The 22,161-nt window shown below is 37.9% G+C and overlaps 2 protein-coding genes across 5 annotated transcripts; one reads left to right on the forward strand and one right to left on the reverse strand.

The window, feature by feature from the left end:
• The first annotated feature begins 9,751 nt into the window (after positions 1 to 9,751).
• Positions 9,752 to 13,156, forward strand: LOC120075164 (alpha/beta-Hydrolases superfamily protein). 4 transcript variants are annotated; one of them, XR_016529008.1, is made up of 11 exons: positions 9,752 to 10,019; positions 10,254 to 10,348; positions 10,471 to 10,568; positions 10,653 to 10,702; positions 10,968 to 11,063; positions 11,169 to 11,258; positions 11,626 to 11,718; positions 11,812 to 11,987; positions 12,097 to 12,168; positions 12,260 to 12,325; positions 12,850 to 13,156. XR_016529008.1 is itself a non-coding variant. In XM_039028347.2 (10 exons), the coding sequence occupies exons 1-10, from the start codon at positions 9,843 to 9,845 to the stop codon at positions 13,003 to 13,005; spliced, it is 1,017 nt and encodes a 338-aa protein (XP_038884275.1). In that variant the 5' UTR covers positions 9,752 to 9,842; the 3' UTR covers positions 13,006 to 13,156. The 4 variants fall into 4 exon arrangements, 1 of the variants encoding a protein (XP_038884275.1); XR_016529006.1 differs by having other exon boundaries at positions 11,892 to 11,987; XR_016529007.1 differs by lacking the exon at positions 12,097 to 12,168.
• Positions 13,157 to 14,937: 1,781 nt separating this feature from the next.
• Positions 14,938 to 17,653, reverse strand: LOC120076665 (PLASMODESMATA CALLOSE-BINDING PROTEIN 2-like). The gene is made up of 4 exons (XM_039030560.2): positions 17,384 to 17,653; positions 16,855 to 17,094; positions 16,707 to 16,743; positions 14,938 to 15,522 (listed from the first exon to the last, which is right to left on the reverse strand). The coding sequence occupies exons 1-4, from the start codon at positions 17,436 to 17,438 to the stop codon at positions 15,249 to 15,251; spliced, it is 606 nt and encodes a 201-aa protein (XP_038886488.1). The 5' UTR covers positions 17,439 to 17,653; the 3' UTR covers positions 14,938 to 15,248.
• Positions 17,654 to 22,161: the final 4,508 nt, after the last annotated feature.

Below are 22,161 nucleotides of genomic sequence, written 5' to 3' on the forward strand. Positions count from 1 at the left end.
ACCTCTCGGTCTTGTCTCTTCTTCTTCTCGGATTTCTTCAGTCTAACACTCAGCTCAGCCTTTTTCTCAATATAATAGCAGCAATTAGTCCCATATCAAGTAGCAAATTTTTCTGTGAATTCTATGGGGTATTTATAGGTGAAGATCTTTGACTCCGGCCTTGTGGTCCCCACTTATTGTTATGAAAATTCCGAAGATGGAAGGATATTATTCCTTCTGTTATGAAATCATACCGTCAAATCTGCAAAATCGTTAGGCGTACACGTGGCACAATCCTCTGCATTTGTGTTGCTCATTTGCATCTTTCGATCAAGTGTTCACATGCGATGTTGTTTTTTTTTTATTACCGCATGCGGTTGAAAGTCAGCTCTAGATCGACTGTCGCATTGTGCCGTCATTGCATTAATCGTCTTTTCATTGTTGATTGATGGACACAATGTGACAGAGATGCGTTGGTCAGTTTATCTTGAGCCTTAATCGCAAGCGGTGACTTGGTTTCCTGCAAAACAGAGTAGAAATATCCTTTTCTTCCATCTTAATGATGTTAGTAGGTGTAATTGTGATAATTCAGAATTATTGTATTTCTAAGCTAATTTTCATACAATTGGCACATATTTATTCTCTTTTGGCCACAATATCTAGATAAGACAGTATAAATAACTTGTATTTCTACAAGTTATCACCTCCCTTGATTGTGATTACCTCCCCAACCGAAGTTAGGGTGATTCCGCCAACCGGGATTGTAAGTGTTACTGTAAGGATTATTTTGGATAGCAGACACTTGTTACGGGGTTGATGGGCACATCTCTACAGCATGGCCTTCTCCACATTGGATGCAATTTATTGTGGCCACTTGTGCTAGCGCATTGGTTTGCGTTGAACTTTGAGAGAGGGCACCTTGATTAAGTGCCATTGTTTATAGAAGAGAGGTCACCGTGGCCTTTTGTGCGGCCAAAGTTGTCATTGTATCCACTGGTACAATGGCGTTATCGTTTCTTCTTCTCTCAGAACCTCTACCCCCGTACCCATCATCCACCCAGCCAACCGTGTTTCGTGAAATGTGATCAAGGATGACCTTGGCTTCTGTGTAGGTCTTATCCATAAATCCTCCTGTTGCGAAGGCATCAGCAACGGCTTGCGTTGATCTATTCAGGCTATTATAAAATTTTTCCATCAGAACGCAATCGGGAATCCCGATATGCAGACAGTTTTTCACCAACCTTCTGAAACGCACCCAAGCGGTGCTCAGAGTCTCATTATCCATTTGCTCAAAATTCAACACGTCTTTTCGTCTTCTTGCGTTAACTGCTGAAGGGAAGAACTTCTTCATGAATAGTTCCACCAACTGGTCCTATGACGCTATTTCATTTGGCTCCAACAAATGAGCCCATCTCTTTGCCTCATCCTCAAGATGTATGGGAAGAGGTAAAGTCTAATACCTTCTGGGGTGACGCCAGGGATGGAGAAAGTACTGCACATCTCCACAAAGCTGGTAAGATGGGCATGCGGGTCTTCACCTTGTAGACCTCCAAATTGCCCCATGTTTTGTATCATTTAGAGCATGACCGGCTTTATTTCGAAGCGTTCATTCTCTTCAACAATTGGTCGTGAAATTCCAGGCGAGAAGTCGTAGAGATTGGGCGTCGCATAATTCCTCATAGGGATATTGCAGTAAGTAGCAAAAAATATAGGGTCTTGCGGTGGCCGATTTGCCCCTTGATTTCCTTCGGGCCCTTCATTATTGTCTGCCATATTGACTCTTCTTCGCCTAGCTCTATTCTACGTGCCATTCCGCAAAAAGTACGCTCGATCTCTGGGTCAGCTTTGAATTCTGGATCGGTTCCAGTACTCATAAATCGTCAGCCTGTTCTTCGCGTTAAACAAACAGTACAAAGAGATCTATCCTACAAAATACCACAAACGTATTCAATACTAATCGTTACCAATCCCCGACAACGGTGCCATAAACTTGATGACATCCTCGGCAACGGCGCCATAAACTTGGTGACATAAAATTAGTTTTCTTTATCTTTATGCATATAGACAATGATGAATATGAATGATACAAGCTCATGCTACCATAAACTTGTAAGGATACGACATGTCATGTTGTCTATCTGATGCGCTGATGAATGAATAAATGCTCTAATTGTGCTTAAGTTCTCTTGTGATAAAGACAATGCGATACTACATCTAAATATATGCGTTGATTGCAATATGCTTGTAGTATGCGATGGAGTAGTGCGTGTCACAGGTTTCCTTGCGCTGAAACCAAGTATAATTCCAACGCAAGTTTCTCAGAATGATCCGAGATCGAAATAGGGATTATTTTCGTTAATGCGCTACTTATGTGATACATGCGACCGGTTTTTAATAATGAATAAAGAATGTTGATTTATACATAAATGTAAATTGCGGTGAAAGTAAAAATGCGTTAATAAAATAAATCCTAAACTAATATGATATATGATACAAGATACATGATACATGATACTGAGGTCAAGAACTAACTGTGAAGTTGTACAAAGAATCGATGTATGTGATGGCAAGTCTTTATGAACGAAGCAGAAAGAGAAAGAGTAAGTAGTAAAAACATCGCAAGTTTGTCAATTGCGTTAAAGATGCAACTAAGGTTCCGCTTTCCCTTGGCGTACACCTCTCGGTGATCGGCTACATCCTCATATCTCTATGGTGAAACAAGGATGAATGTGATGAACGCAAGGTTGTTTCCATCTTTGGAAATACTTCTTGCTTTAGTTAATGCATTCTTCCAACCTTCTCTCGATAGACGGAATAACATCTTCACTTCTGCTCTCACAAGTGAAGATGTCGTCGAGCATACTCTAGCTAAACTTAATTATTTCCTTAACCCAGATTAACTCACTCGCTTAATTCTTGCTATTTACCCAGGGGATTAAGAACACATCATGGAGAAAATGGATTATGGATGTACGAAAAGAAACAAAGAGATAACAATGGAAATTATCATAACATTTAATTCTAAAATTAAGCGTTTGATACATGTTGTGAATAAAAGATTAAAGAAGATGGATACAAATGATGAAATAGAGATTAGAAAAAAATACAGAAAGAGTGTCAACGTCTTGACACAAATCCCGAATGGAGATTATGCTTGCCGGAGTATAGAAGTGGTGGAGAGGAAAGCTTCCCTCTCAGGCTTGCTTTCCCGATAGAATTGACCTTCGCACAAAGCTTCAACTACGGGGATCGGAATAATTCTCTGCTCGGAGACTCACCTCTCAACGTTGTCTCGTGGTTCTCCTGGATTTACTCTGGACAGTTGCTTCAGACCAGCCTCTCTCTCAGAATCAGTATATGCACGTCTCTATGTATTCATGTATGTTTTTCAGTGAATTTGAAGAAACTATTTATAGGCAAGGCTTGGCTCTTTGTATTTGTGGTCCCCACTGTATAGTTATGGTAGTTCCTGAAATGGCGGAATGAGAAATTCCTTCTGTTACGCAATCAATCCGTCAGAAATGCACAACTGACAGCTGTACACTCGTCAGAATCTTCCGCAATTGCGTTGCTCTTTACATCTTCGATTTATCGTCGCATGCGGTGTTATTTTTTATTATCGCATGCGGTTTCAATTGCATTGATCACTAGAGCTCTTGATCAATTGTCGCATGTGCCTTCATTGCGTTAATCATCTCTTCATTCTTGATTGATGGGCGCAATGCGACGTAGATGCGTTATTTATTTTATCTTTGAGCCATGAACGCATGCGGTGACTGATTTCCTGCAAAACAGAAACTAAAACATTTTATTCTACCACCGCAATGGTGTTAGTGGGTGTATTTACGACATTTTATCATTTTCGCATTTCTTAGCCAATTTGTATACAATCAACGCAACTTTTCTTTCTTTTAGCCGCAATATCTAAATAAGACAGCATAAATAACTTGTATTTCTACAAGTTATCAGAGGCAGTCTCAACTCTTAAGCTGGTTAACTAGACATTCCGACCTTAAAAACTCTTGTTGATATGTTGGCCTGTTCAACAACTCTTGTTGAACCCTCAGCAGTCTCAGTCTCGCTAGAAATCTCACGTAAAACGAGCTTACTTCGTGGCTTATGATTCCTTATGTGATCTTCTTCCAAGAAGATAACATTTGTGGAAACAAACACTTTGTTCTCACTCGGATCATAGAAGTATCCTCCTCTCATTTCCTTGGGGATAGCTACAAAGAGGCAAACCTTCGAACGCAGTTTCAACTTCTTTAGATTAGTCGCTAGCACATATGTCAGACAGTCCCAAATCCTGAAGTGGCATAAACTACCTTTACGGCCTCTCCATAACTCAAAACTTGTTTCAAAAACACTTTTCGAGGGTGAAGGATCTCATACCGAGAGTTCCATGAGTGGGTTTAGATCGCTCGAATTTCACAGTGACCGACATACGAACTTATTATTGGCATGCTCAGAATACAATAATTAACAAGGAAAAAGGTTCATACCAGATGAAGACTCTCTTCGTATGTCTAAACCTTAAGCAGCGGAAAACCTCCCATCGATCTACTAGCACTCGATGAGTATGTTGATTGCAACAGCACGATCAGAACGTACAAGAATGATACAACGGGAACGACACCACCACAAGAAAAACTTGGGTATCCTCAGAGTCAAAAACCCAAAGAGTGGGCTCTGGTGAGTTTGGTAGAGAATGGAGGAGAAGACGTCGTGTAGACGATAAGCAAGTGGGAGATGAACTCTGCTATCGTATAGCGGAAATGCTTATCGTATAGTAAAGCTACACGATCGTGTAGGAAAGTCTGAACGATCGTTTAGGAAAAACATATACGATCGTTTAGAGAACACGTGAGGTAGACGATCGTTTAGACGAACGATTTTCTATTGTATAGGCTCTCGCAATCGCTTACACGAATTCTTTTGGGCGCATGATTGTGATAAAATGAAAACTATTTTCATTGTTTTAATCTGCCGGTTACCATAACCATCGCAACCCCACTTCCCACGTCCGAACGTGGATAAATTCGTTAATTATCAAATAATTAATTTAATTAATAAATATAATCATATTATATTTATATCCTATAGTTTGATATCATATATCTACTATAGTATTTTCTCCTCTACTTGATATAAATCATATTTATATCTAATTTCCTCCAAAATAATGTATCTCATACATTTAGCCAATTATATCATATATGATTAACCAGTCCAATTATATCATAAATAATTGAACTTCCTCTTGTCAATTTGAACATTTCAAATTAACCCAAACACTGGTTCTCGACTTTATCCAAACTATCCAGGTGATCTAATGGACCTGTGGCTCGAAGCTCCAACGGTACGTGAATAGTTGACTAAACTCTTTAGCCACGAGATCTACCATCCATTAACTATCAGTGATTCTATTAAAGACCAATAGCTGAACTCTTCTTACCGCAGATATATTTCTGTGTCATCGGACATAACCAATCATGAGTACGATGACCCTTCACAGATGCTCGTAAGTACAGTTGGGCCAATTTACCGTTTTGCCTCTCTAGTTACATCTCACTCCTTAAGTACCCCTAATTCCTTTAATGAACAATACAACATAGTCCAACTATGTGTAAACACCTCTCGGGCCAAGAGAATGTGTGTGGCGCTACATCGTTCAAGTCCTGAAATCAGTCCTTAAGGGAGTCATCTATCTACTTACCCCTGCCTCGTGGAAGGAGTGAATTCCATCTTGTGTAGCTAAGTTCCCAGCTCCCAAATCGGGCGAATCCCCAAAATGGTAGGTTTAAATCGGCGACCTGGCCACTCGCACCCATACAAATCAAAGGATTGCCCTCAATGGCAGAAGTTCCCAACTCACTCAGGATTGAGGTCATGTTACCTATGGTCATCCTAGTGAAATGAAGTCCCTGTCATGAACAGTGTTATATAATGAGACATTAACACTTCATAGTCAGGTCTTATACAAACTCTTTGTATAGGACGCCCCTACTCGCATGTCCTCAACACAAATGATCAGGATCAGACCATCTGTGACAAGTCACAACACTTGTGACCATTCCACAAAACGGGCCACGTCCATAGCATTACCAAGATAAGGTTTCCCTCCTTTATCTATATACCACAGACCATTTTGGTTATCACTCAAGACATGATCTACTTGTATGTGACCACATACATGTTTGAGTCACATACAGATAACCAGGGATTTTAAGTTTATTGGTTTATGGTAAAGCAAATAAAACATCCAATGTTCATAGACAATGAGTGAAGAAAATATCATATATTATACATCACAAGTGTTTGTTCAAAACTGTGTTTACAAACTATAGGACACGAGAGTTTAGGGCATCATTCCCAACAAGTCAACCCTTCATTGGTTGTTCATAATAACGGCTGGGTCAATATGTTGTTTTACCCCCGATATTACATCTTGCTCTTTATGTTCCACCGATTCTCTAATGAACAATTGGTTTGTGATCCAATTACTAAACTAGATCCCTCTTGGGCCAATGAAAGGGTGGGGTTCCTTATTCAAGACCTGGATTTAGTACTTAAGAGAACAACCTTTATTCTATCCATAAATCGGGTAGGCATGAACTTCTTATTGTACCTTATGTCCCCAGTTATCTACTCGGTCTTATGCCTGAAATGTGAGGCTTATTGAGCCAATGTTGTTGAGTCAACCCTCACCTATGAAAATCTAAGGATAATTTCGAATAAACATGAGTTCATAGTTAGCCCAGGATTAAGATCGAGTTACCTAGGTCATCTAAGTGAAATAGTCAGTCTTAAATAGTAAACATCGTTATAAAGTAAGAGTGACTTATTTCTTGGTTCAATCTTACGCAAACTCATTGCATAGGACACCTCCACTCCGCATGTCAATACATGAACGAATAAGAATCACTTCGTTTGTTGCACCTTACAACAAATTGTAACAACTACAAAGTGGGCCGCATCTGATAATGTTATCAAAATAAGGCACCCAACCTTATTCATATACTATAGATCATTTTGACTATTTACTCGAACCTGATCCACTTTTATGTCTCCACATAAAGCTCAAGTATTCATATAATAGCCATGGATCTTAGTTTATTGGATTTAGACTTTATAAGTGCAATTTATAGATTTAATAACAACTTTATTGAAGAAATATTGAATAACATCTTTATTGACAATAGAATATATTTTAACTTTACAAACTGCGAGTTTTAGGACATACAACCCAACATATATATGAATCATATTCATATAATTAATATTTGAATCAAATTCAAATATTTATTTCTTTCATTAAACTTTATAATATAATATATTAAATACATTATATTAATTGTATCACATACAATTAATTTTCTTTAATTACATTGAACAATTTAAATTAAACCAAAATTAATTTGATTCTCATTAATCTTTATTGAGCTAACGAAGGGATCTTATGGATCTACATATTGAAGCTTCAATGATACAAGATTAATTAATTAAATTAATGTTCATTCATTAACTACAGGTCACTCCACTAAAGACCGATAGTTGCACTCTCTGTACTATAGATATATTTCTGTCCATTTGATATAACTAATCAAGAGTGTTAACCTTTCACGAATTGGTCGTGAGTACAGTTGGATCAAAATTATCATTTTACCCCTATAGTTACATCTAACTCCTTAAGTACCACTGATCCCTATAATGGACAATTAGTCATAGTCCAACTATAACTAAACCCCTCTTGGGCTAGGAGAGGGTGTGGTGCCACATTGTCAAAATCCGGAATCAACCCTTATAGGAACAATCTATCTACTTACCCTAACAATGGGAAGAAGTGAATTCTTTCTTATGTAGTTATATTCCTAGCTCCCCGATCAGACGAATCCCCAAAATGGTAGGCATATTGAGTCGACATATCTAGTCACTCTTACTCATGCAGATTAAAGAACCGCCCTTATAGGCAGGAGTTCATAACTCACTCAAGATTAAGGTCAACTCACCTATGGTCATCCTAGTGAAATGTCAGTCTCTTCTAGTAACAGTGTTATAAAGAGAGACTCAACATTGCGTGGTCTGGTCTTATACAAATTATTTGTATAAAATACCTCCACTCACATGTCTCCACATGAATGATCGAGATCAGATCATTTTTAACGATTTACAACAATTGTAACAATTATAAAGCGAGTTGTATCCGTAGTGTCATCAAGATCAGGTACCCAACATTATCCATCTACTATAGACCATTTCAGTTGTTACTTAAACATGATCTACTTGTATGTCACCACATACATGTAGCTACATCAAATAACCTTGGATCTTATTTTATTGGTTTTGGGTTAATGCAACTAAATGTCAAATGCTTATTTTATTAAATAAATAATATGTACGTTCAAATGATTTACAAATTATGAAACAATGAGATTTATGGCATCAACTCCAACATTAATAGGCTCTCTTCCCCCTCCCCCCCCCCCCCCCCCCAAAAAAAAAAAAAAAAAAAAATTGGGCTACCATCATGGTCATGAACAATCCACCTAGAGATGTCAACAAGACAGGGCAGGGATGAGGAAGGCTTCCCCATCTCCGTTAAATTTCTCGCAGGGAATGGGGCGAGGATTCCTCACGGGAATTCATGAGGATCGGGTTCCCGTAGGAAAATTTTCATGTTAGTTTTCTTGATTTATTTATTATTTAACAAATTTTTTTGTTCTATTATCAACGATATAAAACTTTTAGAATTTCCCATATTAAATCATCATTTCCAATATATTTCTCTTCGAATAAAACACTAGAAATTATTTTTTTTATACAAAGACAACAATATTTGATGAGCAAAGATATAATTAAAATAGTTTATCTCATAGTTTCTAAAAAATAAAATTTAAATATTAATCGTTGGCCTTCAACTTAAACATTATGATATACATGTCTTAAAAGTAAGAAAGTTTTGACATCTCTATCCTAAACATGCATTAAAGTATGAAAAAAACTTATGATGAAAATTAAAAAAAGATTAATTGGAAAAAACTATATATATATTATGATTGGGCAGCGTGGGGCCAGCCGAGGCCGAGGAACGTATTCCCATTCCTATACCCATTTTGGCCAACCGGGAGAAAATTCTTCTAGCTCTCTTTCCCATACCCCGTCTAATCAAAGATTCCCCGCCTCGAGCAAGACCTCAACCTCGTGGGGAAAATGAACATCTCTAAATCTACCCAAACCCACCAACACCTTTCACATCTAACCAAGCGACATCGGCATTTAGCTTCCAACAATCCAACTTCAGTAGAGACCAACCAGAATGAACAATGGATGAGGAGAAACATCCAATTCGGTATGGGATCCTTTCACACTAACAACAAAAGATCTTGAAGGTGAAGATCAATAGAGCTTTTCAAAGAGGCAAAATTAAGTGCACCCTTTTTAAAAAAGATCTCGCAAATTCAACACTCTCCAAAGAGTGATTAAAGTACAACCAACTCCTCAGATAAATACAACGATCTCAAGATCTCAATAATCTAGAGGAGATCAAAACTTGGTATCAACATCAAATTAACCAATGCAAGCAAAACGAAATGACTCAAAATTATTAAATTTTAAGTTGAAAAAAATCACTTTTTTTAGTACAATATCTACGAGTGGGGGATTGATTCTCTCATTTCATTGATCGGAATGCATGTCAAAACTAATGAGCCAAGAGTTGAATGAAGTTTGAATAGACATAAAAATATAGTAATTTTAGGGAGTAGTTTGTAATTTTCACATGGAAATAAAACAGGAACAGCCCTCCGTTTGGATTTGGATAGAGAGAAGAAGAACTGCATTTGCCCGCGCTTTCATTAGCAAAGATGCTCTCTCTAACAATGGCTGCCAGTTGGGGCTCGGCTCCACTGCACATACAGTGGAAGAAAGCGAAGCATCTGTGTGTCACCATTAACGAATTTCCTTCATTCCTTCCCAAAGAAGTCCACAATATCAAAGACCAATTTGCTCGAAACCTCGCTACAAGGATTGAGAGGCTACCCGTAAGTTCACAGCTCCTACTTCTCTGGAAAATTTCATACAATTTCATCGTTTTTCAGTTTTAGTAACAATCATCTAATGATTATTTCACATGGGCTGCGGAAAATTGTAATGGAAACTCTCAACTCGAGGAAGTTCAAGCTATGTTTCTTGCGGAATTGATCTAAGGGATTTTAAGCTGAGATTTGACAACGTTCCTTATCTGATTTATATGTTTGTTCTTGCTCTGTTTGTAGGTTAGCTTCTCCGATTCTTGTATTATGAGTAGTTGTGTGAAGCCGTCAATACAAAGCAAAGAACGTCCAGTGGTTCTTCTCCACGGCTTTGACAGGTTTCTTTCACTAATTAGAAACAATATTCGTGTAAAATACAAGGCTATTTGTTGGTTCTGTTATTATTGTTATTATTGTTATTATTTTATCTTTTCCTTGTTCATCACATCTTATTATTCAGCTCCTGTTTAGAATGGAGATACACATATCCATTGCTTGAGGAAGCTGGTTTGGAAACTTGGGCTGTTGATATTCTTGGCTGGGGTTTCTCTGATTTAGGTTTGTCTAATTGATTTTTTCCTCTTTTCGTTGATCGTTTACCCATTATTTCAATCTCTAATTTTTCATAGTTGCATGTGATAGAAAGACTCCCACCATGTGATGTGACTTCTAAACGTGTTCATTTGTATCAGGTAATGAAAACCTGCTCTTATGTATTTGGGGAAATTTTCTCTTCAATTCCAGTTATGTTCCTTTCCAATATGATCATAATATGCTGATACTTCCATCATTGTTATAAGCTTGTTTTTATTCTGTCATCATTGCTATAAACTTTTTCATTATTATCCTGTTCTGTAATTCTTTTTTATTTTTTATATGATTTCTGATTGTCAATCTCACTTGTATCTTGTACTGTTATGTTGAAACTAATTAAGTTTTTCCTCATGCCGGCTATAGCTTTGGAAATCTTATATTAAAAGGCCAATGGTATTGGTTGGACCAAGCCTTGGTGCTGCTGTTGCTATTGATTTTGCTGTCAATTATCCAAAAGCTGTACGTTTCTATTAGCTGGACTTTTTGACTACAAATTTTGAAGCTATATCCTCACATAAAATTATTGCAGAGAGTTTTCTGTCAAATATAACAAGATTATTTCAGGTTGATAGGCTTGTGTTGATTGATGCAAGTGTATATGCAGAAGGTACTGGAAACTTAGCTACCCTACCAAGATTGATTGCCTATGCTGGGGTGAGTCTTTCCTTACTTCAGTGAGCATAACATTCCGTCAAGCGTGCTAAGTTTGATTTTATGCAATTACAATTTACAAAACCACAAAATTTCCTTCATCCGTGCATCCTTTCCCATCCACTGGAAGATACCGTTATAGCATCACTGCCATCTTTCATGATAATTCTTCTGTTAAAATAGTTCTTGGGAAGAACCATTCCTCTAATTCTCGATTTACAAATTTGACTTTTTGCAAAGAAATTAGCAGTTTCTTGGGGGAAAGATTTTTACATTTGTTTCTTCTTTTCTAAAAAATGGTCTTGGAGAGAATTGGTTATGTTTGTTGGTTTATATGTAATTTGTAATATTTTTAATTTATTTTGATCAGGTATTTTTATTGAAGAGCATTCCTTTGCGCTTATACGTGAACGTTTTGACCTTCGCTGGCATATCATTTAGTACCAGCCTGGATTGGGCCAATGTAAGTTTTCCCCTACATGAAGGAGGTTGTTTATCATATAGTTGTTGATTTGACGTGTATCTTGTGAAATTGAAAGTTTTATTTGACATGAAGATAAAATGCGGTGTCCATAACCAATTGACTCACCCCCTGCTTCCATTATTCTCCTTCTATCCCTACTTACATTTTATTAGATCGGCCGCCTGCATTGTTTATTACCCTGGTGGGAGGATGCGACTGTGAGTTTTATGTTAAGTGGGGGATATAACGTCAGCAGCCAGATTGAAAAGGTTAGCAACATTCTTTTTGCTATTATATGGTTGATGGAGAAGGCAGTGTTATAAGTCATGATGTATCTTGGTCTTGGAATTAAAATATTGCATGTATGTTGGTGAGTAGGAGAAATTTCCATTCCTCATCAAGTTATGCAGGCATTTTCATCGAGGGTTGTTGAAATGAATTTTCTTCAAGGTCTTTTCATATTGTTCATTTGCCAATTATCATATCGACATTTGCAAATCTTTAGGCACTTCCGATAATTGCGTGCATTTTGGTTTAATAGGTGAAGCAGAAATCGCTTATTATATGGGGTGAGGATGATCAAATCATCAGCAGCAAGCTAGGAGTGGTTAGTGTTTATTGCAATTCTGAGAAATATCACATAGAAATTGAATTGGGTTGACATAATACTGATAAATGCATTGAAACTGAAGTCACGTTTGGTAATCATTTGGTTTTTTTTGTTTTTGTTTTTTAAAATTAAGCCTATAGACACAACGTTCACCTCCAAATTTTTTCCTTTGTTATCTACCTTTTATTAATAGTTTAAAAAACCAAGCGAAATTTTAGAAACCAAAACAAGTAGCTTTTGAAAATTTATTTTTGTTTTTTAAGTTTGGCTAAGAATTCAACCATTGTATTTAAGAAAGATGCAAGCTATTGTATGAAATAAAGAGGAAATAGACTTAGTTTTTAAAAACATAAAACAAAAAACAAAATGGTTATTAAACAGGGCTTAAATGGGGTTTAAATAGAAACAAAATAGAGCTTAAATGTGAATGACATTATTGTCTTTTTGTCTTTTGCATTGAATAATATATAACTTTTGTTACAAATAGAATAACTTCTCGTTTATTGAAATATGCAATGCAGAGGTTGCACTGTGAACTACCAAATGCAATTATTCGTCAAATACCCGGATGCGGGCATCTTCCCCATGTTGAGAAGCCAAATCTTGTTGCCAAATTGATTACACAATTTGTTCATGAAGATTCCAGAAAAGAGGTTCAGTATGTTAATAGTGAATAATTTTTCTTTGCACAAGTTTACATTTTCTTCATCTTATTAACGAATTTGCTTCCTTCATTCTGCTCATGGGTTTCCAATCCTGGTGTACAAAGAGGACTGGAAGGTTCTCTACATGTTTAAAATCAAGTAATATATAACATCATCAAAATAACCCTGACCACTATAGGTCACAGCGCAAGTTTTTTTTTTTATTAAAAAAAATGCCTACTGCTATTAGAATTTTATCAAATGTGGAAAGGTTAGACGGGATCTTGTAAAATGAGTTTGTATAAGTTGGTCAGAGTTTTGCTGTAAAATTAAACAAGCAATTCTAGGCTAAGGGGTGGTGATGGAGGCATATATCTTGCTTCCATGTTCTTAAACTTGGGGGAAAAAAAGGGTCATTCTTGATATTATCAACATTAAAATGCTGTATTGTATTGGGAAAAGAACCAGATTATCTCATTTTGATTCTGGGCTAGCTGTGGTGGGGATCTTTGGTTTTTCTTTGAAATTGATGGGCCGCCTTCATCGAATCTTTTATCCTGAGTTTGTTTTGTGGCGAAGTTTATGGAATGGTTGGATTTTTCATAATTTTTTAGTGGAATTATCTTCCCATATGATACCATTGATGTTTAGATTGATGACATGATTGTTACTTGGCACTAGATAGCTTATTATGATCACTATTAACTTCTAAGAATTAAATGGACCAATTGGTTAAAGAATATACCTATTCTTATGAGTTTGGAGGGGTTCGGATCATACCGTGATTTTGTAATTGAACTCAACATATTATAGTTTTTTCAAACAAAGAAAAATGAGTCAACTTATTTACAAATATAACAAAATGTCACTGTCTATTAGTAATAAACATCCATTGTATTCTATCGACATCAATAAGTGTCCGTGATAGATGTTTATCATAGATAGATAGTGACCTTTTGTTATATTTAAAAATATTTTAAGCGATTTTACCATTTGAAACAATTACTCGAAATTGTATTATTTTAAAATTTTATTAAGATTTTATATATATTTCTGTTTATGGTTTAGATATATTTTTTTCTTTTTTTACAACTCTAAGTTAACTTCAGTTTAATAAAGGCTCTCGATCAAGATGTAACAAACTGTCTCAAATTTCTCAAGTGGGAAAAAAAGATATTTTTAGTACCATGTTTAGATTCATTTGAGAGTTTGTATGTTAATTTATACAGTAAATAACTGAATTATATGGTGTATTAAAAGTTGTTTTTTATAAAATCGAGTATTTTCTTCTTTAAATAAAATCCAGTCATTTATAGTAGTCAAATTCCTACTGTTCGATTTTGTCCGAAAGAAAAAGAGTCTTATTACTTGCTTTATATGGAAATGAGAACAAACATTCAAAATGACGAATTGTTCCTTTCAAAAACGAGGGACGAATTGTTGAAGTTTAGTTTATTAATGATTTTGTTTTTCTTCACTAACTATTTTATTTATTTAGTTTCAGTAAGAAAAATAGATTTTTCCTTCTACAATAATTGAACTAAGATTCTAAAAGCATTTTAAAAAATAAATTTTCATTAGCCAATATAAATTTAGAAAACAGAACATTATAAAGAAAAAAAATGTTGCCAAACAGAGTTTTAATTGGCATTTACTCATTATAATCATGGGCATGAGTCTATTGCAATCAAACAAATAGTTGGTAGGTAGTTCATTAGTCTATTCACAACATCAAATGTCAAGTGTTGTTTGGATGACTATCCAAACACAAAATTCTTTAAAAAAAAATTATATAGAGAAGGAAAAAAAAAACTCATTATTAAAGTTGGGTATCATGTGTTTTCATTCCATCTCTTGTCCCACCCATGTTATCCTCCATTCACCTCATAAATATGGATCTTATAAAAGTAAAATAACCATCATCAAATTTAGATGACTAATAGAGTATATAGATTCTAACAAGAGTAACACAACTCATAAGACTTTATTATAAAATAAAGAAATTAATAATGAACAAAGAGCAGCATTATTGATTAGTGGGTACAAAGTCCCATTAAAATTAAGGAAAATACAGCCTCTATTAGATACACAAAAGTGAAAAATATCTAAGAGGATCAGGTTCCATTCTTGTAGAAAATCATACCACCACTCAAATAAGGAATCAAATTCTCCCCCCTTTTCTCTTTTCCACATCAAAGGACATTAGAAAACAGCCTTCCTAGCTCTCCATCCATCCATCCAAACAAATCAACTAATGGCCCCCAATCATTGTTAACCTAACAGAACACTGACAACCAAAATGTCACAGTGGCTATGAAGAAGAACAAGTTAGAGACTGCTGCATTGAGACCTGCAGCTGCACTGCCATCCATACTATTCCCGCCGAGACCGACACCGCCTGTTGGGCTTATCCCACTCCCAAACACTGAAGGGGAAGTTGTGCCGGGGGTTGTTGTCGACGGTGGTGTTGTTGACGGGTTTGTGGTGGTTCCTGGTGTCGTGCCGGGGATGGTGGTTGATGGGGTGGTGCTGGTTGGGGTACCTGTGAAACTGAAACAGAGGAAAAGAGAGGAAAATTCGTGTTACATAAATCATTGTTGACCCAAAAATTTAGATAAATCATTGTTGACCCAAAAGTTTAAACGGATGAATAAAGGTAAATTTAATATTATATCAATACTTTAACACTCTCCCTCACTTGTGGACTGTGGTCTTGGAAATTTGTAGAAAACCCAACAAGAGTAAATCCAAATTAATGGGGAAGAAATAACATTGCGGGTTGGTTTCAACAACGGACCTCCTGCTCTGATACCATGTTAAATAACTAATTCACCCAAAAAACTTAAGATGATAGGTGAAGGTAAATTTAATATTATATTTTAATGTCATTGTCATCGATGCAAACTTGAATGGTAAATATTTCATTCGACATACAAAAAGAGAAGTAGATATAGATCATCTAAAGTTGAAGGACATCTAAAAGATAGGTGTCTACCAATGGAATTATATCTTGGAGAAGAAGAGGATAGAGATAACATAGAAAAACCATATCAACATCAGACAGCTTGTATTCTTTTAGTAGACTAGCAAGTAGCAACTGTTAGAAGTGGTTTTAGACATTAATAATCCACTGTTTGGAAGTTGTAAGAGAGAAACTGTAAAAGTGAAGGTTAACTTGTTAACAGATTCTACCCATAAGATAATTTTCATCCAAAGTAATATATATACAAAACAATATCAACAATTGTAACTTTCCAAGGGGAAAAGATAATAAAGCCAAGCTTGATTATTGAGAAAGAAGGGGAAGGGAATTGGATTCTTGATAGATTTTTTCTTTTCTTTTCTTTACCTTTCTTTTCTTTTCTTTTCTTTTCTTTTTTTTTCATCAGCAGCAGATTCTCGCCAACACCAACTCAAAAAGTTGGGAAAAAGATAACTTTGGGTTAAAAACAAGTCTCTTGAAAATTGGAATATGCCACTTCCAGAACCAAATTCCCAGTTAAAAAGAAAAAACAAATGGAGATATTTGAGTATTGTTAAGAAGACTAGTAATTTACTTTTCCATAAACCTTTTAAAATTTCAACTCCTAAACTTAGATTCTCAGGTAGTCCTTGTTTCTTGTTAAACAAAGTATTCAACTCAACCCACTTTCCATTTAGAACATCGAACAGCAACACACTGTGAGATCAATTCTTCAAAGAATGCAAAAGGGTAAATAAATTGAAATGGGTACCTGGGACTGGAAGGATAAACACACCCAGAAGCTACAGCTGTAAAGAAAAAACACAAAAACAAAGAAAAGACCGAAAAAAATGTTAAGAAACAAAAACAAACCAGTTGAAGAAGAAGATGAGTAAAAATGAAAAAGAAAGGTCTTATACCAGGAGGAGATTGGCTAGGCATGGCAGTGCCTGAAAAATCACAGCTCCCTTGAACTTGACCCTTCCTTTGAAAATAGCTGTTAACAGCATAGCTACAATGATCTTTCACAGTATTGGGTTGAAAACAAGGGCCATTTTGAAGTATTGCAGTACAATCAGCTCCAGCTCCACAAGCATAATCCAAACTTTTCTGAAGGGCTTGGTCACTCAGTCCATCTTTACAAATACAATAAGTTGCACCTAAAGAAGATTCCAGAAAAGGGTTTATCAGAAGCTTAAGAAAAATGGAGCCAACAGTTTTTTTTTTTTTTCTTTTCTAATTTCTATGGATTTTTTGAAAACCCTTTAGAGGGTTTAAACGATTCTTGTGTTAAATCCAATTTTAAGTTGCAGAAAAACCAAGAAATGAAGAGGAAGAGAAAATTCTAGAAGCTGTAAAATTCCATTTTAAGTTGCAGAAAGACTTGAAATGGAAGCCAGAAAACAAAATGAAGAAATGAAGAGGAAGAGAAGATTCCTAGAAGCTTACTTGAATGGGAAGTGAAGGCTAAGAATATCAGATAACAGAGCAAGAGAACCGCCATGGATGAGCAAGATTCTGAGAGAGAACAGAGCAGAGGAGAAATGTGGTGGATTTAAGAGAAGTGGCAAAATCAGAGAGAGAGAGAGAAAGAAAAAGGGAAAGATGGGAGAATGGAGATTTCTAGTGGGGAAGAGAATGTAGAGGGCGGTGCCAGTGTGTCTCTATTCACCTTTTTGTCTTCCTTTTTAATCTTTTTTTCTTTTATCTTCCATCCCCTTTTTTCTGTTATGATATTTCTAGATAGTTTTTACTTCCCAAAAGTAAAGCATTATTTGCTCGGCAATGAACTATTTTGGTTAAAGGGTGTCTAAAAATTTGCTTAGTTTGAAGCTCAAAATTTAGAATTTTGATTCATTGGGTTGAGATTTGAGAAAGTTTGTGCTATTATTATTAGTATTAGTATTTATATCTGTATGGTATGTGTTTTGGGTTATGATTGAAATGAAGAAAAAGATTCTTATAAAGTTGGGTTTGATTTTTGATGATGATTAAGAGAAGAAGGTTTGGATTTGGATCATCATCATCCATTAAATGGACAAGAAGCTTAGGTAGAAATAAGGATGCAGCCAAAATGATCAAAATGGCAAAATATTGACAGCAAGGTTTGAAATTTGGGGTTGCTTTGTAATCACTTCACTTTTCTTGAAAGGTGGTTGGAGTGATGAATGGAATGTGGAATTTGATATTCCCTGGAGATTGTAAACACACACATAACAACATAGAGTTGTATTATTCTTTCATTAATATAACTACAAGATGCTTAGTAATTTGTACTTGTTGTGATGGAGGTTATAAACAGTTAATTATATAAATTAAAATATTTGAATATAACTAAATTTAATCAATAAATCAGAGATTTGAACTAAAGAAAATATATATCAAACCAACTCAATCTTATTCAATAAGTGAGCCAAACATTTTTCAATTTGATATCTCTTTCTACTTGGCTAATTTGAGGATGGACAAAAAGATGGTTATAGATAAAAACCCAATAGTCATTTCGGGCAACAAATGAGCTCCATTTGCAAAATTGTCTGGCGCACAGCTTTTTTTTCATCGTTCTTAACCCCTGGGTCCATTTTTGCGTTTTCGCCCGTTGGAAAGTTCGCGCACAAAAATTGGACCCCAGGCAGCCCCGTCGGGCTCAATAGCCATTTTGGGCACCAAATGAGCTCCGTTCACAAAACCTTCTGGCACACAACTTTTTTCATCGTTCTTAACCTCTGGGTCCATTTTCGCGTCTTCGCTCAACAGAAAGTTCGCACAAAAAAATTAGGACCCGAGGCAGCCCCAGGTCACGGTCATGCTTGTCCAGGGCCTGTTGCCCATGGCCGCATGCCCGATCCAACCCCCTTCTAGCATACTTTCATATCTTGTATTGTATTAGCTTAGTTAGCTTGCTTTCTTTACATTTTTATTGTAAGTGACCACTCGCCCTTTTGCATATGCAAGGGTGCCAGTTGGCTTTTTGTTCAGAATGCACTATATGGGGATAAGACTAACCATCACTTCCTCATACCCGGAGTAGTACTCTATAAAGCTGTTGTTGTTGCTTATTGCTTTCTAGTCTACTACAACCTTTCTTTCTTTATTCACACTCACAAAAATTTCTTACGAAAACCTTTTCTCCAAACCCATTTTCTAAAAATCGTTTTCCCTAAAACGGGGGTGGAGGTTGCGAGAGGCACTCGGTGTGCCACCGGCAGTCCGTATTCGAGTTGGCTGACTTGTTCGTGAGCGGGAACAAGTGTCGCACAATCGCTAAGAGAAGCTTCCGAAAGAGCGATTGTGACACCTCGCGGGGCCTGATAGCCATTTGGGACACCAAATGAGCTTCGTTCGCAAAACCGTTTGGCGCATAGTTTTTTTCATCGTTCTTAACCCCTAGGTCCATTTTTGCATTTTCTTGTGCCGGAAAGTTCACGCAGAAATATTGGGCCCCGGGGCAACTCCGCTAGGACCGATAGCCATTTGGGGTACCAAATGAGCTCCGTTCGCATTATCGTCTGGCGCAAAGCTTTTTTTCATCGTTCTTAACCCCTAGGTCTGTTAGGTCTGTTTTCGCGTTTTTGGTCGCCGGAAAGTTCGCGCATAAAAATTGGGTCCCGAGGCAACCCCGTCGGGCCCGATAGCCATTTGGGGCACCAAATGAGCTCTGTTTGCACAACCGTCTAGCGTACAACTTTTTTCATCGTTATTAACCCCTAAGTTCGTTTTCGTATTTTCACCCGTTGGAAAGTTCGCGCACAACAATTGGGCCCTACGGCAGCCCCGCCGAGTCCGATAGCCATTTGGGGCACCAAATGAGATCCATTCGTAAAACCATTTGGCGCACAGCTTTTTTCCATCGTTCTTAACCCCTGGGTCCGTTTTCGCGTTTTTGCCCGCCGAAAAGTTCGCGCACAACAATTGGGCCCTATGGCAAGCCCGTCGGGCCTGATAGCCATTTGGGGTAACAAATGAGATCCGTTCGTAAAACCATCTAGCGCACAACTTTTTTTCATCGTTCTTAACCTCTGGGTCCGTTTTCGCGTTTTCGCCCGCCGGAAAGTTCGTGCACAACAATTGGGCCCGGGGCAGCCCTGTCGGGCCTAATAGCCATTTGGGACAACAAATGAGCTCCGTTCGCAAAACCGTCTGGCACACAGCTTTTTTTCATCGTTCTTAATCCCCTGGGTCCGTTTTCGTGTTTTTGCCCGCCGGAAAGTTCGCGCACAAAAATTGGGCCTCGGGCAGCTCCGCCGGGCTCGATAGCCATTTGGGGCACCAAATGAGTTCCGTTCGAAAAATCGTCTCGCGCATAGATTTTTTTCATCGTTCTTAACCCCTAGGTCTGTTTTCTCATTTTCGCCCACCGGAAAGTTCGCGCACAAAAATTGGATCTCGAGGCAGCCCCACTGGGCCCGATAGCCATTTGGGACACCAAATGATCCCCGTTCGCAAAACCATCTGGCACACAGCTTTTTTCATCGTTTTTAACCCCTAGGTCTGTTTTCGCGTTTTTTGTTGCCGAAAAGTTCGCACACAAAAATTGGGCTTCGGGGCAGCCCCTTGGGCCCAATAGTCATTTGGGGTACCAAATAAGCTCCGTTCACAAACCGTCTGTCGCACAGCTTTTCTTCATCGTTCTTAACCCTTGGGTTCGCGCACAAAAATTGAGCCCCAGGACAGCCCCGCCGAGCCCGATAGCCATTTGGGGTACCAAATGAGCTCCGTTCGCAAAACCGTCTAGCGCACAGCTTTTTTTCATCGTTTTTAACCTCTGAGTCCGTTTTTGCGTTTTCGCTCGCCGGAAAGTTCGCGCACAAAAATTGGGCCCCAGTGCAGCCCCACCGGGCCCAATAACCATTTGGGGCACCAAATGAGCTTCGTTCGCAAAACCGCTTAGCGCACAACCCTTTTTATCGTTCTTAACCCCTTGGTTCGTTTTCGCATTTTCGCCCACCGGAAAGTTTGCACACAAAAATTAGGGCCCCGGTGCAACTCCGTCGGGCTCGATAGCCATTTGGGGCACCAAATGAGCTTCGTTCGCAAAACTGTCTGGTGCATCATTTTTTTTCATCATTCTTAACCCCTGGGTCCGTTTTCGCGTTTTCACCCGCCGAAAAGTTCGCCTACAAAAATTGGGCTCCGGGGCAGCCTCGCCAGGCCCGATAGCCATTTGGGGCACCAAGTGAGCTCCGTTCGCAAAACCGCCTGGCACACAGCTTTTTTTCACTGTTCTTAACCCCTTGGTCCGTTTTCGCGTTTTCACCCGCCGAAAAGTTCACGCACAAAAATTGGGCCTTGGGGCAGCCCCGCCGGGCCCGATAGCCATTTGGGGCACCAAGTGAGCTCCGTTCACAAAATTGCCTGGCGTACAGCTTTTTTCATCGTTCTTAACTCCTGGGTCTGTTTTCGCATTTTTGCGTTTTCGCTCGCCGGAAAGTTCACGCACAAAAAATGGGCCTTGGGGCAGCCCCACGGAGCCTTTTACCCATTTGGGGCATCAAATGAGCTCCGTTCGCAAAACTGCCTGGCGCACAGCTTTTTTTCATCGTTCTTAACCTCTGGGTCCATTTTCGCATTTTCGCCCGCCAAAAAGTTCGTGCACAAAAATTGGACCCCAGGGATCCATTGTCTGAAGCCCAAAACGTCATTTCGAATGATGGGGTCGAGGATCCATTGTCATTTAAAAAAACAATGGAAGATTATGACAAAGATGAATGGGTTAAGGCCATAAACCAGGAAATAGAGTCTATGTGCTTCAATAACGTCTAGGAGCTTGTTGATCCACCTGATGGGGTCAAATCTATTGGGTGCAAGTGGATCTATAAGTGAAAGAGAGGTGTGGATGGGAAGGTGCAAACCTTTAAGGCTAGACTCGTGGCAAAGGGTTATACCCAGGTTGAGGGAGTTGACTATGAGGAAACTTTCTGACCTGTTGTCATGCTAAAGTCTATCAGGATTCTTCTGTCCATAGCCACATTTTATGATTATGAAATATGGAAAATGGACGTCAAGACTATCTTTCTGAATAGTAATCTTGAGGAGACCATCTGTATGACTCAACCAGAGGGGTTCGTAGTTCCAGATCAAGAGCAAAGAGTTTGCAAGCTTAATAGGTCCATTTATGGGCTGAAACAATCATCTCGATCTTGGAACATCATATTTGACACTGCTGTCAAGTCGTTTGGCTTTGACCAGAACGTTGATAAGCCTTGTGTTTACAAGAAGATCATCAG

Source organism: Benincasa hispida, chromosome 4, assembly GCF_027475165.1.
Source record: "Benincasa hispida cultivar pf3 chromosome 4, pf3_genome.v1.1, whole genome shotgun sequence".
Classification (NCBI taxonomy): domain Eukaryota; kingdom Viridiplantae; phylum Streptophyta; class Magnoliopsida; order Cucurbitales; family Cucurbitaceae; genus Benincasa; species Benincasa hispida.

Excerpts from the sequence above, each read along its gene's own strand:
- LOC120075164 (XM_039028347.2), top strand. The coding sequence starts at position 9,843 with ATGCTCTCTCTAACAATGGCTGCCAGTTGGGGCTCGGCTCCACTGCAC. Across the intron at positions 10,349-10,470 it reads CTTCTCCACGGCTTTGACAG|CTCCTGTTTAGAATGGAGAT; the intron begins GTTTCTTTCACT and ends CTTATTATTCAG. Across the intron at positions 11,988-12,259 it reads TCAGCAGCCAGATTGAAAAG|GTGAAGCAGAAATCGCTTAT; the intron begins GTTAGCAACATT and ends TTGGTTTAATAG.
- LOC120076665 (XM_039030560.2), bottom strand. The coding sequence starts at position 17,438 with ATGGCGGTTCTCTTGCTCTGTTATCTGATATTCTTAGCCTTCACTTCC. Across the intron at positions 16,744-16,854 it reads GCCTAGCCAATCTCCTCCTG|CTGTAGCTTCTGGGTGTGTT; the intron begins GTATAAGACCTT and ends TTTTCTTTACAG. Across the intron at positions 15,523-16,706 it reads GTTTATCCTTCCAGTCCCAG|TTTCACAGGTACCCCAACCA; the intron begins GTACCCATTTCA and ends CCTCTGTTTCAG.